Source organism: Protopterus annectens, chromosome 10.part0, assembly GCF_019279795.1.
Source record: "Protopterus annectens isolate FY-2018-M chromosome 10.part0, PAN1.0, whole genome shotgun sequence".
NCBI classification, from domain to species: domain Eukaryota; kingdom Metazoa; phylum Chordata; order Ceratodontiformes; family Protopteridae; genus Protopterus; species Protopterus annectens.
In genome coordinates this window covers 288,389,742-288,408,768 of record NC_056744.1, presented here as the reverse complement: position 1 = coordinate 288,408,768, position 19,027 = coordinate 288,389,742, and the positions used below count along the sequence as shown (strand labels likewise).

The following is a 19,027-nucleotide window of genomic DNA, read 5'->3' as shown; positions in this document are numbered from 1 at the left end:
GCTTACATTCATATTTTAATCAGAATAAGTAACATGGTCTATGAAAGAGAAAGGTGGAAGTAGAAAAAAAAACTGTTAACAGACAAGTAAAGGTTAGTCGGGGTTACAACTAGGACATAGCCAGTATTTTCTAAGGTGTATTTTAAGTTTCTGTTTGAAAATTGTTAGTGCGGAAAGTGATGTAAGATCACAAGGAAGAAGATTCCATTTTTTCCCAACTGTATTTGAGAAAAGAGAGTCCCCAGCCATATTATTGGATTTTTTTATGCAAGCAAGCAGTTTAATAGAGGAACGTAAGGTGTTCAGATTTTTGTAGGGAGAGATAAGGGAAGATAGTATTGGGGTCTTATGAGGCTGGTAAAGTGTCTTATGGGCAGTTGTAATTTGGTTAAACGTAACATGAGTCTCAAGTTTCAGCCAACCAACCAAGCTGTAATAGATTTGACAGTGATGGGTTCTGAAAGGTTGTCCAGTGGCAAATCTGGTTATGTTATTGTAGGATTTAGCCAGTTTCAGAAGATTATTTTTAGACAGGTTAGTATAGATAGGAGAGGCATAAAGAACTATAGAGATAAGATGGGAGTGGGCAATAGTGAATCTAGCCGATGTAGTAAGGAAGGGTTTAATCCTACAGAGGGAACCCGTTTTTTTGTTGACTGTTTTTATTGTATTGATTATGTGAGTATCAAAGGTGAGGTGGTTGTCAATAGTTACCCCTTGGAGTTTGGTTGTTATATCAGGTGATATGAGTGCACCATTTTTAGATGTAACAGAGAAATCAATTTGGGTGGACTTACTAATAGGAGTAAATAGTAGGAGTTTTGTTTTTTTGGGATTTTATAGTAGGCAACATTGAATAAACCATGTTTCAACTATACTAAATACTTCTTGAGTTTTTAATAGCAGTTCATATGAGAAATTGGCTGAGCATATTATTCTTGAGTCGCCTGCATATTGTATACAAGTAGCCTGTGGAATTGCTAAGTGTAAATCATTGATAAAAACTGAGAAAAGGAGAGGGCCTAAAATGGAGCCCTGAGGGACGCCTAAGGTGACAGGCAGGTGGGAGGATAGGTGATTCTCCCAAAGCACTGCTTGCTGTCTATTGCTGAGGTAGGAACTGAACCATTTTATGGCCTGTGCATCCAAAGAAAGAGATTTGAGAATATTTATTAGCAGCTGGTGGTTTACCATGTCAAAAGCTTTTGAAAGGTCAATAAAGAGAGCAGAAGTGAGAATATTGTTATTTCTGTTTTTGCTAATGGAGTTAGAGAAGGACAGGAGGGCGGTAGTGGTACTATGGAATGGCCTAAAGACATGTTGGCACTCTGCAAGCAGATTGCTTTGAATTAGATGGGTTAGCAGCTGTTCATAGGTTCATAGGTTCATAGGTTCATACTAGGCTATCTGCCCTAGGGCATTTATAAGCCTAGCCAGAGTGTGTTTGGCTTTCGCCACCCATTTTAAATTAATTTTGCTATGCCTTTTTTTGAGGTTAGTATACTGTGCCTCTGTCTAACAGTGACACAGAAGTGATAGCCGGGGTAAACCTACGATCTCCCATCCACTCATCAAGATTCCTCTTGAAGAGAGTCAATGTGGGACTCTGCCTAACCTGGACTGGGATTTTATTCCAGAGTGAAGGGAGCCTCTGGGTTATGAATCTGTCCCTCCAGCATGTCCTATTTATTTCAGTGCTGAGGTTCAAGTCTCTCGAGCGCGTAGCTCGATGGGATTTGGATTTTCTGAGGTGTAGTATGTCCATTAATTCTGGGTTGGACATGGCTTTATACGTCAGGCACAGATCGCCTCTGAGCAGGCAGTATGCCACTGAGTAGAGCTGGAGTTTCTTTAACTGGGCAGCATATGGCATCTGTTTGAGCCCTTTGATCCTCTTGGTGAGGTACTTTTGGGGTCTTTCCAGTTGCTGCAGGTGTCTGGTAAGGTACATCCCAAAAGGGGCATTGTACTCAATTATGGGCCTGATGAGGGATGAGTAAAGAGGTACGATGACCTCCCCTGATCTAGATGTGAATCCCTTCATGATTAGGTGGGCTATATAAAATGTTTTTCTAACCACTTTGGCCACGTGGTTGTCAAATGAGAGATTGTTATCAACTTGGGTCCCTAATGACTTCTTCTGTACTTAATGGATTACCACCTATGTGGTAATTTGTGGGCACTTTGTTTTTGCCAAAGGGGATGACTATACACTTTTTGGAGTTTAGCTTGAGGCCATGGCTCTGGCACCAGTTGTCTGTTTCTATGAGGCCCTTTTGGAGGATGCTTGTGTCGGCTGGAGAGTTGATTATGGCACCCAGTTTGCAGTCATCTGCGAACTTGGTCAGCCACAGTCCTTCTGTGTTGGCCTGTACCGAGAAATATATACCGAACAAGAGAGGTCCCAGGACTGAGCCTTGTGGGATGCCACTTGTAACTGGTTTGGAGTCTGACATGGCTCCAGCAATTCTAACCATGTGGGTTCTGTCCTTGAGCCAGTTTGCAACCCATCTAGTGACATAGGGGTTTATATTTAAGCTGGTGAGCTTATCTATAATGCCCGAGTGGGGTATTATATCGAAGGCTTTTGCGAGGTCCAGGTAGGCTGTGTGGACCACCTTCCCCTCGTCAATGGCCTTGGTGACTGTTTCAAAGAAATTGACCAGGTTTAAGAGGCAGGATCTGCCCTTAACAAAGCCAAACTGGGTAGGATCCAGTGTCTGTAGGTCCCCAATATCTTTATTTATGAGGTCCATGATGATCCTTTCCATAGCTTTGCAGACCAAGCTAGTCAGGCTTATGGGGCGATAGTTTCAAGGATCCGTTGAGGCACCACCTTTGTGGAGAGGGACCACTGTTGCTGTACGCCACTCTTTGGGTACATATCCTGTAGTAAGGCTAAGATTGAACAGTAGTTTTATGTTTGGGTTTAGCTCTTCTTGGAGTTCATGTAGGACGCAGCCGGGACACCATCTGGTCCCATTGATGCTGTGTTTTTGCTTTGGAGAGGCGGCTCTTACCTGAGCATCTGAGATGTCAGGGGCAGCACTCTGTTGGGATAGATATTTGCCCTTTTGGTGGGGAGGGGGGAGAAGTTTGCACTGAACCTGTCAGCTAGGATGTTGGCAATGTCTGTGGGTTCGGTGTATTTTTTGTCATTTTGGACTAATTCTGAGCATATCTGGGAATTCCCACCCAGGTTCCTAACATAACTAAAGAAAGCCTTGTGATTATCCTTAGTGTCCTGTGCAGTTTTTCTCTCGAAGCTGGCCTTAGACAATTTTATGAGTGCCCGTAGTTTTTTGCTAATACTGATCAGAGATGCCTTCCCTTTTTGGGATTTTGTTTCTGAATGCATTTTTCCATTATTCTTGCCAATGGAGCTAGTAGAGCTATAGGACGATAGTTAGAATGTTCATTAGAGTTCCCTCTTTGTGTAGTGGGATAATGTGAGAGATTTTCCAAATTGCTGGAATTTTTCCCTCATCAATGGTTCTGTTTATGAGGATGGCTATTGGATAGGCAATAGCTCTACCTGCTTTCTGCAAATATTCTGTAGGAAGCTGGTCAGCTGATGGAGTACAAGGTTTTAGTTTGTGGATAAGTTTACAGATGTAGTGTGTAAGGATAGGTTGTATTTGAAATATGGGGATAGAGCTAGTACTAGAGGTAGGAAGGGTTGAGCTGTCAGTAGAAAGTAGGTTAGCTAGAGATTGTATAGCTTCTGTAAAATATGTATTAAAGTCATTAGCAGCTTGTGTAGGGTTATCCTGTTGACTACCTAGTGGAGTTGGTGTCCTATTTTGACCTGGGTGAAGCAGTGTATTGATGCATATCCAAAACTGTTGTGGATTATTCTGGTACTTTTGTAGCATTTTATTATAAAAATGTTTTTTATCTGAGAGAATAGATGTTTTAGTTGTATTTCTCATCTGTCTAAAAGTTAGGTGATCTGAAGTACTTTTGGTAGTTCTCCACCTGGTCCAAGCTTTGTTTCTGAGTAACATTTTCTGTCTGGTATCTTTAGAGAGCCAAGGGTCTGGCTTAGCCCTAATTCTTATAGTATGTTTTGGCGCATGTTGGTCAAGGATGGCTAAGAATTTAGTGTTAAAGTATTTAACAGCCTCTTCTAGTAGGAGGCTTTTTAAGGAGGACCAATTGCAAGCCCTAAGTTCATTTTGGAATAGTTCAGGGTTGATGTCTTTATTGGATCTTATTGTCCTATATGTGGCTGTATAGGGAATATTGTTTTTTTGCCTGATTAAGTATGTTAACAAATGGTCACTGATATTGTCAGGGAAAATTCCTGCTTTATATGTCTGGTGGTGTTTATTTATGAGAATCCAGTCTAAGGTGCTTTCCTTTTTGTGTGATTTATTAATTCTGCTTGGGGAGGAAATGATTTGTGAGAAGCCATGCAAGTCAGTATGGGAAATGGAGTGTTCAGTAATGATATACTTCCAGTCGATATTGAAGTCTCCTAGGATAATAGTTTCTTGTGGGAAGTATGGTGATAGGGAGCTAAGGATATCCTCAAGTATACTGATATTATTCCCTGGAGGTAGGTAGATACAGATGATGTATATGGATTTACTAGAGTTTAACTGAAGTTTGGAAGCAAGGATCTCAGCATTGCTCTCTGGAGGTGGTTTGTAGTGTAAGGAGGTAACTTGTAGGCTGTTTTTGAAAAGTATAGCTACTCCCCCACCCTTCTTATTTTTGCGGTCAGACCTTATAATATTGTAACCAGGTGGGGTGATTTTAGTGTCCTGAGTATAGGGTTTTAGCCATGTCTCTGTTAGGCATAATAAGTCAAAAGACTGCACATCCAATAGAGCATGGAGGTGTGCAATTTTGTTGTTAATGCTGCGTATATTGAGATGTGCAATGTATAGTGAGTTAGTGAGTGTAGTAGGGGTAGGTGTGATAGAGGGAGAAGGGTTAAGATTGTTAGTTGTTGATGTACTAGCAGGGCCTGGATTTGGGTGAATGTCTCCATCTTGTATGCAATAGCTTTTGGGTCTATACCAGGCATTATGAAAATAGCAAATCATGTTTAACTTACAGTGTGATCACTGTATAACTATTATGATGTTTAGTTTTGTTATCTGTTTAAGGATTTTTGCCTATCAGATACAACTGTATGCATCTGAATGTATCTGTACATATAAAAGTGTTATTAGTTTTTAGAACTGCAGCCCTAACTGATTAGGCAATCAAGCTTTTCTCTAGAGATGAGTTCTGTAAAAGGATTTGCCTAGCAGTGACGAACCAAGTTAGCAGATAAGTGTATAAAAGCAGAAGACTCTTTTAATAAGATGACATTGACTGTAAAACTGAGTAAATCATTTCTACACACTGTTTAAATGTGGGCTACTGTTATTTTCATGACATATGATATAAAATGTGGCATGCTGTATGTTTATATGCAATTTCAATAAAATAATACACAAACTCATTTGTAGAATATATAGTGTTACTATACTTGAAGGATGGATGCTATGTTATTTACAGTATCTCATTTATGCTTAAGGTTTGATATTTACAAAGAAATGTTGCTCTTGTGACCACTTGTAAATGAAATTAAAATAGCCACATTGGTATTTAAAAAGTGATGGAGGTCATTTCAGTATTGCTCTCATTGTCATTATTACACATATCAGCTGTCATATATCTAGGGCATTTATTTTCTAGTTCATTTCTAGTCTCCTGACCAGATTAGTCTTTTATAACATTAGGAGAGTTGAATCTTGCACAATCAGTGCTTCATTACTGAAATATATGAACATTAAATTGTGACCGTCATGAAATCTCATATAAGCTTGTTTAATTTGTGCCAGAAGTAAATACTCTGGTGAGTAATGCAGTTTTCCTTTTTCAGGTTGTGAAACCCTACACACTCCTTTTGCAGTGTGTCACAGCCAGCCGCTCTGTAACATGACAGGTGGCTGCCCAGCTGGACAGCAGTGGTGCCACCTAAAGGAGAGCTGTTTGCCTGTCATTAGCCCCTGCAGTGCCTATGCCTTTGAGAATGAAACATCCAACATCACGATACCACCTCGCTACAAGGAAATGCCACCATTCTACTCGCAGGTGGCTGCAATTCCTCTTGTTCTAGAACCAGCGACAGAGAAGACCCACGTACATGTAAGTAGACAGATGTACAAAGTGTTTCACTGTATATATCTTCAAGTCTTTCCACTGTAACTGAGTTTGCTCTTGAGTTTTGCTTTCTTCACTACAGTAAGGGTTTCAGTCATTAAATATTGCCAAACAAATCCTAGCTTTCAGAAAATGCACATAAATGCATTTTTTCCATTCTGCCATCCTTCTAAATAATGGTGCAGCCATACATATACTTTGCACAGAAATGTATATTGAGTCGAGTAAGTGTACAATTCTCTAATCCTCTTTGTACTGCTTTTAGTTATAGATGGGTTTATAACAGTGTCTTATAGCTGTCAGTGGCAGCAGATGAAAATGACACGTGTGTATTAATCAGGTAGGAAGAGCAATAAACAAAGAAAAATATACATTTCCTTAAGTATGGAGGAGCATCAGTTGGAGTTTGTGAGAACAAAATGGCAGCACTTCTGATGTGAACTGAGAAACAGCATTAAACATTGACCCAGATATGAGCTTCTTATTCCTGTTTCTACAAAACAATGTTAATCAAAACATTCTTTACTCAGTTGTTAGTCTCATGTTTGTGTCCACCCTCTTCAAAATAAAAAAAAAACATATAGTAGCAAAGAAATATAATACTACAAGGGTCTTGTATCTTCATCCAAAATGTTCTAAAATTATTTTTTATTTTAAATTAAAAATACTCTTTAATTTATTTAAATTATCTACCAACTAATGGATTATTTCTGTACACAGTATACTCATAACAAAAACCATTCCCCCCAGTTAGACGGTAGCTACTGTTGTAGACAGGCACCTCAGACATGTATGTACCTCATGTAAAATGGAAATATGTGCAGTTTTTGTTTGTGTGTGTGTGTGTGTGTGTGTGTGTGTGTGTGTGTGTGTGTGTGTGTGTGTGTGTGTGTGTGTGTGTGTGTGTGTGCGTGTGTGTTTGTGTGTGTGTGTGTGTGTGTGTGTGTGTGTGTGTGTGTGTGTGTGTGTGTGTGTGTGTGTGTGTGTGTGTGTGTGTGTGTGTGTGTGTGTCTGAAACTGCTGACATTTTCAGTCTCTTTTCTTCTTTCATGTACATATAAATAATAATCTCTCAGGTTTTGCCCACTATAAGCTGGTATCCTGAATGGTATCTCCTTTCAGACCATCCCCAACTACAGTTTTGATTAGAGGAGTACAAGTAAAATAGGGTGGGATAAAAATAATGAGAAGTAGAGTGGAGGGGGGATGATGTCAAATGAGAAGAGAGAAAAAAAGAGATGGGTGCATGGCACACATTTGAACGACAATTATTGACATGAAATGAAGAGAGATGCACCATATCTCTCTACGGAGGGGGTACAAGTGTCAAAATTTCCATCAACATGCATTTTCTGGAAATAATCCATAGTAAATGATCAAAATCAAACAATGTGTTCTGCTGTGAGGTCATTAAACTGTGGCAAGCTGCTTGTTACATTTTCAGAAGCTTGCTCTGATCTTATATATCAAACTTTGTTCTTCAAGGTGAAGACTATTTTTTTCACTTGATCCAGAAGTTGTCATCACTGGTCATTAACAAGATACTTGTTACATTTTCAGGAGGCAGCTTGCTACAGTTTCAAGTGCAAGAGCATTCTGTTTTGGTCTTCAAATTGAAGAACCTTTTTTTCCCTTTCCTCAAATTAAAGTTGAAGGAGCACAGGTTTGGAGAACTGCACAGGGTATCAATGATCTAGCTATGTTTCTAGACTTTTCACTGACATGTTAGTTCACATTGATTAGACAGACAAACAGCAAAATAATTTGTGTATGTTGTTTTCCTGTAAAAGAGTTGACAAAATTTCATGTAGGTAGCACTTGTGTTTCCTAAATGACAGTAGAGTTTCTCTGAATCTTTGAATCCTTACACTTAGTAATATAAGGGAGAAGATTACTGAGGTAGTCATCAAAGGGGATGCATTTTGTGGTGTATGTTGACACCCACAGCTTGCCAGATGAGATGGATATGGTGGTAACAAACAAGACCAGGGATGGGACAGAGGGATGCTTTAATAATAAGTATTGGCAGTAGCAGTCACAAAGTGTTATCAATAAGTAGCCAGCATACTGAATAAGCGGAAGAGTGTGGAAGAATAGAGACTGTGAAAGTGGACAAGGCAGCTTGGACTGATGGGGCTGTAGAAGACATGGCAGCGTGATTGGGTATGTGATGTGCCAGGAGCAAACAGCATCTTTGCCCAGAATGAATAATGGTTCTCAAAGCTGGGTAAGAAATTTGCATCTCAGTGATCATACTTTTAAAGAATGCTTGGAGAAGGAGTTACCAAGGAACTTATTCAAAATAGGCAGAAAGCATTGCAGAGGATCAAACAAATACCACTCACAACATGGACAGGTAGCTCCATGGCACTTCAAAATGGCTGGGTAAGAAGACACTAAAGGTACAAGCAGTGATGCAGGCAGGTTGGTAGACATTTCTGTTTAAAGGAGGGCAACATATGCAAAGAAAAGACAGAGAGGCTCATTGGTTCATAAGTAATTACTAGATATGCAGTCCAGGAAACCATTCAGGAGCCAAGTCAAATTTCTCAATTGTCCCGCATTTTCTCATTAGGCAAATGGAGGCTGAAGAACTCAAACCCTGATCCACACAAAGCATCTGATATTCCTAACCCTCCACTCAAACTGCCAGACTCAAGAAGGGGCACTATCACATGAAAGGAGCAAGAAAGTAAGCAGGATCAGACCTAAGATAAGCCTTGACTGTTAAGGTAGAGGATAGGAGTTGCTGATGGATCAGCAAAGGGAATCAGCCCCAAGACAACAGGGCAGAGTAAGCAAGACTAGAGATGAGAATAAATGATGAGTGGAGTATAAGGGTGCATATGCAGGAGGATCAGAATCTATTATGGAGAGGTGGTTAGATTCAGATCTCCAAGGTTTATAGATAAAACACCAGTGAAAGGACCACCACGATTATGCAGCAAAAGAATCTTCTTTATTAAATACTCTTCAGATCTATTTGATTAAAACTACACAATTCCTTATATAGTACAGAGTAAATGGCAATTTGCATCAATTAATCAATTGGTATTATAATTACAAAGTTAAGTGCAAGAAGCTGTTGCTAAAGTGTCAGTACTATTGCTTAAAGAAAAGCTAACTCACTCTATATACAAACAGAAAACAGTTTTCAAGAACAACTCAAAACATCAGAAAAAAAAAATAAAAAATATATATGTATGTATGCTAATTTCTAAAAAACTCCATAAACAGTTTTATAAGAAATGGAACATTATATCCTTATGTTACTATTTTTAACATGTGGATAGATGAATAAATAGAAAAATGAATAAAGGAAGAGAAAAATTTGAGCCAAAGTCAGGGACAGTTGAGGTTTGGCTATGCCTAATATAAATGTATTTATTTGCATGTATCTCAAGTTAGTACTATAATCAATTGAAATGTATAAAATGTATACAAAAATATATATATTTATCCATAGTACTAAAATTATTTCAGAAATGACAGAGAATGGAGTGACATGGGTTTGGTACTTTTCTGTAGGTTATAAAGTCTGAAACTAGTGTGTCATTATTTAGTGACTTAATTCCTAAATCATTTGCCAGAAAACCACAAATTGAGGAACAAACCAAAAATAAGAAGCAAAAATCTATTCATTCTTTGAAAATCTGGACAGTTGGGAGGTATAGTTCAGCTGGGGCTGTCTAAGTTTGCCCCTTTCCCTCACAAAACCATGGTGAATGGAGCCTCCCCTGCAGCCATTCCAATGATCCATTACTTTGCTATTTCACTCCATTTACCATAAACACTAATGTACATACTGATTTACTTCTATGATGATTTGAACTTCATTTGAAAGTTTTATTTTGCATTTACAGCACAAACACTAAGACATCTGCTAAACAAACTTGGCATTAAAACTTCTCTGCCCTTGAAACTCACATTCATTGAAACAACATTAAAACCCACATTCAAAGAAAAATACATTTTACCCATGGCAGATAAAAATTAATTCTGGGCTGCTTTTAAATCATAGGCCCCTTGCATATGAAACATACATGTGCTCTTTGATACACCTTCCTATTGCTTTGAACATTTTTCCAGTAAACAATGAAACAAAACTGCCCAATTCAGAACATTTCCATCATAAGTCTAGTCAAACTTTTACAGTCCACCATTATCAGTAAATAATATGCACAATCTCTGAAGTAGTAAAAAAAGTCATCTAAATAATTCCACGTTAAATAAATCTAACTAATGAAGAGGTTGCTGCTAGCAATCACCTTTATATTTCATGACATCACCGAAAAATAAAGTGTCTGATGCCCCTGAGGAATAAATTGCCTAAATTACATTAATAATAAGCTAGTAATATTGCAATAGGAAATGGATGGCAAACTGATAACAGGCTCATAGTTAGTGTCTTAACTTTCAGTACAGCAGCATTCACCCCTTATGGGAGTAGAGCCAACAACCTTCTGTATTAAAAGCAAGTACACAACATTTTGTGCTACTAGCAATGTGAGCTGACTTAGCATAATCAGCACTAAACTTCTCTTCCCCTGCAGCTCTCAGCTCCTTGTAAAATCTCACATAATACTCAACTACATCTCAACCCAGCAGCACAAGAAGTCTGGAAAAAGCCAAATTTATTGGGGTGGGTCAAAAGGGCAAAAAACAGGAACACATTAAACATTGCTTTTCTAATCTTGGAAAGCTGCTAGAATAAAATGATGTGTTACCACCATGCATTTTACTGCCAAGGTCACTGTACAAAATAGTCAGAACAACATACCACTATGCCAAATCACCTGCTTTGTGAAAGAGAGGAAGACTGAAACTTAAATGGCTATCATTTAATGAATTCAGTTCTCACCATAGCTGTCAACCTCTTAGCACAAAAGAGTGCAGTAAAATAAAAGTACACTTGTAAAGTTTTGACAATAACGAACATATGCTTAGAAAACTGACAAGCAGTAATAGCATCAGTTCTAATTGAGAGCCTCATCTAGCTTTTATAGCAGCACATTGTTACAACTCACTTTTTGCCTTTCAGCTCTGGCAGTTTACCAGCCAGCCCAGCTGCAAGACCAACAGCTCCTTCTGCATCCACAGTAGCTCTTTCATACTCCAAGAATCATAGCATGGCAAGCAGGAGCTCCTCATCCCTGGGGACAGACAGAAATTTAAATGCATAACAAAGGCACAGTGCAGACATTAGAACAATTCACTGCTGCATGCAGTCTTCAAATCAGGATGATTGAAATATTATGTTAATGGTCATTCATTTTATTGACAATGCCAATCACATTTATTTGCTTCTGTTGTTGGGGTCCACCTATATCCATTATTGCTGTGTTCTTTTTTATGTTCAGCTATCACTAACCCACCAGGGATGCTCTTTAAATATTATTCTAATTTACTTAAAAGTTAGTAGAAAAGGTTTTGTATCACAAAGCATTTTCTGAAGAATAAGTAGTATGAAACTATAATGTCTGACATTGCTGACTGACTATAATCATCCATGATTTAAAATGGACAGGACAAATGTAAGAAAAAAACAGGGACAGTTGTGAATCATGGAGGTGTGTGTGTGTGTTTTATTAAGTATGTATTTATTTATTTATTCTATAAATATAAATATATACACTGCTGCTCCACAGAAATCATCAATGGCTTGATACAGGCTATGCTGCCAAGTCAAACAATTATTTAAAAAAAAAAAAAAAATCCACCATTGTAATTTCAGCATTTCGGTAGCAGAGCAGCTCAACTGCATGCAATTGTAATACATCAGTCTGAAACCGCGGTTTATGATGAATGTGGTTGTGCACGTGTGTGGAAGAGGGAATACGTGGAGTGCAGAACATCCTAGTCTTAACTTTAAAATAGTATTTTCACATTCCTTTTATGTGCAACCAAACTTCCTTGCTCAAAACATCTAAATGCTGCACATGTCATATGGCATAGAAATATATTTGTTTAGCAGGATAAAGCATTGATCTCATTGTGACCATTTTTTGAAGAAGGACACCAATCTCGACTAGCCATAATTTTGCATAATGTCCCTGTACCCTGACTTTGCTTCCTGTTTTTGCCCTGTCTTGTCTGTTTTTTGTTTTTTTTTTTTTGGGGGGGGCAAGTTGTTAAGGATTATCTATCAGTAACACCAGCCAGTCTTTCACTTTTAGTTGTTCAGACCTTAAAGTTTGGCACTAAACCCTTTTTATCACATTGCCATGCCTTCATATTTTTGTATTTATTTGTAAATTGCTGAGGATTACTGCAAGCTACCTAAAGACTAAATCCCGATAACTTGCCTTCTGATGATGTAATGCAAGTCATCTACGTTTCGTGCTTCTTACCATCAAGAAAATGCATGGGACCCAGGTCTATAAATATATATAATACACACACACACACACGCACACACATACACACACACACACACACACACACACACACACACACACACACACACACACACACACACACACACTCCTTATTACTCACCAACCCTTGGTTCTTGAAGTGAGACCAACAAATCCTCCCGCTGAGCCCGCTTGTGTACATCCACCATAATGCTCCTCCTGCTTCGACCAACAAATCTACCCGCTCGTGTACATCCAAGTCCAACATAACGCTCCTCCCGCTTGAAAACGCATTTGAACTGACGTGCGCAGTGAGCTCTATTCCGATTGGCTGCCCTGATGAGCTGACGTCATCGTGCACTAGTAAAGCGCGAAAAAGAAAATGTAAACGCTACCCCCCTTCCAAATAAGTTGTACTGAAATCAGTACAGTACGTATGCCTCCCGACGTCCCTGCGATGAAGTTAGAGAGTGGGGGATGATGTCACAAATGAGAAGACAAAGAGGAAAAATCAAAGATGGGTGCACATTTGAACAAATTATTGACAAATGATGGAGAAATGAGAGATTTGCACCATATCTCTCTACTTTTTCGCTTAATAATTCTGGACAAAGACAAATATAATGGAGGGGGTACAAGTGTCTAAAATTAGGGAATATTTTAGAAATTACCCTAATTCATTTAAAATTGAATACAATACGAAGTTTTCTATCAACATACATTTTCTGGAACAACTGGCATTACAGATTGACCATAATCCATAGTAAATGATCAGGAAATCAAAAATTACCTGAGGAATAGCACTAAAATATGATGAAAAATCAAACAATGTGTTCTGAAAAAAATGGACTGTGAGGTCATTAAACTGTGGCAAGCTGCTTGTTACATTTTATCAAGAAGCTTGCTCTGATCTTATGGTCTCAAAGTACAATATCAAATATTTTTTCCCTTTGTTCTTCAAGGTGAAGACTATTTTTTTCACTTGATCCAGAAGTTGTCAAGGGTCACTGGTGGTGCAGGTGTGCAGTATCAACATTTATTAATGAAATGCTGGTACTGCAGTTGCCATCACTGTTAAAGTGCTCAGTGTGTGGTACTTTGCCATTAACAAGATACTTGTTACATTTTCAGGAGGCAGCTTGCTACAGTTTCAAGTGCAAGAGCATTCTGTTTTGGTCTTCAAATTGAAGAACCTTTTTTTCCCTTTCCTCAAATTAAAGTTGAAGGAGCACAGGTTTGGAGAACTGCACAGGGTATCAATGATCTAGCTATGTTTCTAGACTCCGTTTTCACTGACATGTTAGTAAAGGAGGAAACATCAGTGTGAGGATGTGAAGGGGATCATGTAAACAGGGTCACATTGATTAGACAGACAAACAGCAAAATAATTAAGCTTACCAGATTGTGGTGAAATCAGACTCAGGACTTATTAGAGTGCATCAGCTACCTAGACTTTTTCCTTTTTGTAATATAGTTATGTTTTTTTTTTTCTTTAATACCTATCATGTCTTGTCTTTTTGTGTATGTTGTTTTCCTGTAAAAGAGTTGACACAAAATTTCATGTAGGTATCACTTGTGTTTTCTAAATGACAGTAGAGTTTCTTTGAATCTTTGAATCCTTACACTTAGTAATATAAGGGAGATTACTGAGGTCGTCATCAAAGGGGATGCATTTTGTGGTGTATGTTGACACCCACAGCTTGCCAGATGAGATGGATATGGTGGTAACAAACAAGACCAGGGAGGGGACAGAGGGATGCTTCAATAAGGATTGGTAGTAGCAGTCACAAAGTGTTGCTAAAGTGTCAGTACTATTGCTTAAAGAAAAGCTAACTCACTCTATATACAAACAGAAAACAGTTTTCAAGAACAACTCAAAACATCAGAAAAACAGACATGTAAGAAAACATAAAAATAAAAAATATATATGTATGTATGCTTCTTTTATCAGTATCACATAAAATCTTAATTTCTCAAAACTCCATAAACAGTTTTATAAGAAATGGAACATTATATCCTTATGCTTGGAAGCAGTGTATATTCTTATGTTTTTATATATTGTGTATATGAGCCTGGTTTGTTCCCTTATATATTACTATTTAAAACAGGGCTATTAGTGCCATAAATACCTATAATTATGTATGATCCTAATGTCTAAAGCTAAGATAGTATAACTTAGACATAGTTAACATGTGGATAGATGAATAAATAGAAAAATGAATAAAAGGAAGGGTATTAAGTCAGCACAAAGCTTCTGTCTATCTTCCAAAAAATCTGAAGCTAGGAAACAAAGTCAACTGCACTGTTAGACTAGGTTAAAGGCTATCAGATATAAATGTATCTGTTTATTTATCTCAAGTTAGTACTATAATCAATTGAAATGTATAAAATGTATACAAAAATATATATATTTATCCATAGTTAGACTAAAATTATTTCAGAAATGACAGAGAATGGAGTGACACGGGTTTGGTACTTCTCTGTTTAAAGGAGGGCAACATATGCAAAGAAAAGACAGAGAGGCTCATTGGTTCATAAGTAATTACTAGATATGCAGTCCAGGAAACCATTCAGGAGCCAAGTCAAATTTCTCAATTGTCCCCGAGCATTTTCTGGTTGAGTAACATCGTCAAGATCACACATTAGGCAAATGGAGGCTGAAGAACTCAAACCCTGATCCACACAAAGCATCTGATATTCCTAACCCTCCACTCAAACTGCCAGACTCAAGAAGGGGCACTATCACATGAAAGGAGCAAGAAAGTAAGCAGGATCAGACCTAAGATAAGCCTTGACTGTTAAGGTAGAGGATAGGAGTTGCTGATGGATCAGCAAAGGGAATCAGCCCCAAGACAACAGGGCAGAGTAAGCAAGACTAGAGATGAGAATAAATGAGTGGAGTATAAAGAGGGCTATGTACAGGGAGGATCAGAATCTATTAGGGAGAGGTGGTTAGATTCAAATCTCCAAGGTTTAAATAGAGTAAGAGTTTGTTGAGTTGTTTGATGAAGTGGGGGCTCAACCAGCTGATGTGAACTGTACCAGAATGGACAGAATTCTGTATGTGGTCCTAGGTAAGATGGAGACGATTCAACAATGTATAAATGAAGGTGTCCTTAGACAGCAGTGATAATGTCATCATGATTTAAAGCAGGGTGAATGGTAAAAATGTGGACAGAAAAAAATGATGCAGGATTTTAGGGGAGTGGGTCATGCTGAGCTGGGCATGCAGGGTCAAAGCAAGGTTGGAAGTATAACGGTAATATGTGGAAGTAAACTATGTGAATGTCTCAGGGATGTGGTACTCAGTACACTGGACAGGAGTCTGATGAGGAGGCAGAAGGACAAAAAGAGGAAGGTCATTGTAGCCATACATAAATGAGAAGCTAATGATTGGGCAGTAAACTAGGGCATGCTAGAGGTGGGAGACAGGGGGTGGGGAGGTGGGGAAGGCACAGTGCATGAAGGCAAGTAAAAGGGCAAAAAAGGTGATGAAAACAGAAAACATGGAAGCTTAATGGAAGTTAGCAAAAGGGGATCGGTAATGGAGCAAACACAGGGTCAGATATACAGCAGAAAGAACAGGAGGGACCAACATGACCAGACTGTGAAAAAAATAGACTAGAGAAAGGAGACTAGCTGAACTAATACTTAATTTCATTCCTTCAAAAAGAAAACAAAGGGGGTGACATTCTGAAAGGTGGCATTGCAGAAATGGGACATCAGTGTAAAAACACAAGGAAAGAAGAATGAGAATGACAGAAAATGCACTACCTTAAGAACTGGTAAAGTGTGAGTCCCAGGGTCCTTAGGAATTCGGGCAGTGGGTTAGAAGGTCCCTGGCAGAGCTACTTAAATGGATCCAAAGCCAGTGTAGAGGTGTCAGAGGACTATAAGACAGCAAGCATGATAACCCTGTACAAAGAGAAGAGTAGACCAAAGATAGGAAGGTATGATATGGGTAACCTAACACCTGTTGCAGGGAAGATCATGATATGAATACAGGTTGGAAGGCCGGTCACTTTCTAAGGAAGCAGAAATCCCCAGCATAACAATCAGCATATGGCCATGTGCAAAAGGAGATGCCACTCAAAACTGATTTGGTTTTATGAATGGGTTACATTAGATCTTGAGACAGGAGAAACCATAGGCATGATCTTCTTAGATGTCATCAAGGTCTAGGTAAACTAGAGGGGTTGGTAGTAGGACTAATTTGAAAGCTAAGACAGTGATCATTATAGAGATATGGACAATGTCAAGCATAAGAAAGGTGACAACAAGAATGCAGTGAGTCAGCCATTGGTGCAGTACTCTTCAGTGTTATTTGCTTCAGACATACATGAAAGAGCAGAAAATAACTTTGCCCTTTTCACTGGTCACTCCAAGATAAATGAAGCAGTGAAGGGTGAGGAGAACAGTCTAAACAATGAGCTGGGAAGGCTGAACAAATGAACAGAGAGGTGGCTTTTGAGGCTCATTCAAAATTAATTCAAAATACTTCTCTTATGTCACAACACTTCTGGCATGAGGAATCACCTGGAGAGATGAATTGATGTAGATCACATCTGAACTGGAATACCAGGAAGGGAGTGAGAGGATAGTGGTAGCAAACAGAATGATGGAGCATACCCTCAAAGATACAGACTCCTGAAACAGAGTCTGTGCTTCCACTCTAATTGTCCCTAGATCTGACCACACTATGAATAGTTCATGCAATTCTGGAAGACATACAAGGTGAGGGACATTATTTTATCAGTTAAAATCCATCAAAAGATTAATGGAATGGAGGGGAAAAGAAATGTGTATAAACTCGAGGAGCTGGTTTTCTTCTAACGAGATAAAAACAGACAGAATATGTGAATGAATAATCCTAAAATTAAGTAGAAAGCGAGAGAGGGAGGGGCAAAAACACTGTATAGTTGAATTGCTCTTTAGATCTGTAGAAAGTATTTATTTATGGAGAAGGCTGTGAATTTTGGACTAGAGTACCGGAATGGAATACAATGAGATTTCATAATGGCATGCAAAAGGGTACTGGGCAGGTGGAGAAAGGATGAAAAAGAGGTAGGGATAGACTCTACAAAACTGAACCAATGTCATGAAACAAAATGCACCAATAACTTTCTCATAAACAATGAAAACAACTATGGACTTTATGATAATATAATATTGTTTTCCAGCAGTAGATGACAGATTACCAACAAGCAGTTTGAGTCACTCTTTGCATGATTTAGTCTTGCAGACCTTATATGGTGTGACACCCCTGCACTGGCCCAGTAATCAAGGAGCCTCAATCCTCACCACTAGCACCAGTGAGGAATGTACACATATTAATTGTTTAGCAGTTGTGAGGATAGACTCTTCACATATTAATTGGATGATAGTGGTGAGATAGCCACATCACATATTAATTGGCTTGTAGTGGTGTGGATATTGAATTCCTGTAGCCTGTGTACACTGGTCAGTGAAGGTGTTTGTACTCTCAATCAGCCATGCAGTAAACATTCAGAGTTCATATCACAATTGTTTTATATTTTTGTTAGCTTAGTTAGTCAGGGGGAGCAGCAAGCATGTCAGCAGAGGAGTAGGGCAAGCTGACAAGGAGCCAGTTGGCTGAGATGTGCCAGACTAAAGGACTGGTGCATGCCAACCTGACTAAAGCAGGCATGATTTCAGCTTTAGTCACAGCTGCATCACAGAATAGCAACCAGGAGGACAATCAGACTGGCCATGGAGATGTACAACTCTCAAAGAATGGACAGCAAACCTTTCCACAGAGGACTTAAAAATTCATCTGGATTTAAAGAGACTTGAGTTGGAAGAGAAGCGTTTGGAAATAGAAGCAGCAGAGAGACTGAGACATCTGGAAGCTGAGGAGAAAGAGAGGCAAAGGCAACATGAAAAGGAAATACTGACTCTTTGCCAGAGCCATGGAGGTAATGGGGAAGGGAGTAACTGAACCCCAGAAGCAACAAAGGTCAGTAAATTTCTTCCACAATTCACAGAGGGGGATAATTTTGATAGTTTCAATCATATGTTTGAGAAGATGTAAACAGTATAATGTTGACCAAGGGCTCTGGTTACAGTCCCTGACCCCCTTACTCCATGGTAAAGCTGTAACTGTTTTCAAACTATCTGATGCTGATTGTTTAAATTATAATGTTGTAAATAACTGTTTACTAGAATATTTTAAGTTAACACCTGCAGCTTATAGGAAAAAGATTTCTGAGCATAGATGCAAGACAGATGAAAGTGTGTGTGAATATGTTGCTGAACTAAGCACTTATTTTCATAGGTGGGTGAGTGGATGTCACATCACCACTTTTGAAGGGCTGGCAGACTTTTTGGGGAAGGAAAAAGCCCTTAACACTTTGCCTGAGGACATAAGAATCTGGTTAGCTGCTAGACAATGCAATACTGTAGATGAGCTGAGGAAGAAGAGAGACCTATACCTAGGAAGAAAGGCATCACTGGACAGGAAAGTGACACCCTGTGCTGCTCATGGGTCT

The 19,027-nt window shown here is 38.8% G+C and overlaps 1 protein-coding gene across 1 annotated transcript in view; it reads left to right on the top strand.

Moving 5' to 3' along the window:
* The window catches only part of LOC122814129 (polycystin-1-like), a 1,441,736-nt gene that overhangs the window by 280,186 nt on the left and 1,142,523 nt on the right, over positions 1-19,027 (top strand). Inside the window, 1 exon segment of the mRNA XM_044086744.1 lies at positions 5,882-6,147. Coding sequence (XP_043942679.1) covers positions 5,882-6,147 — 266 coding nt within the window.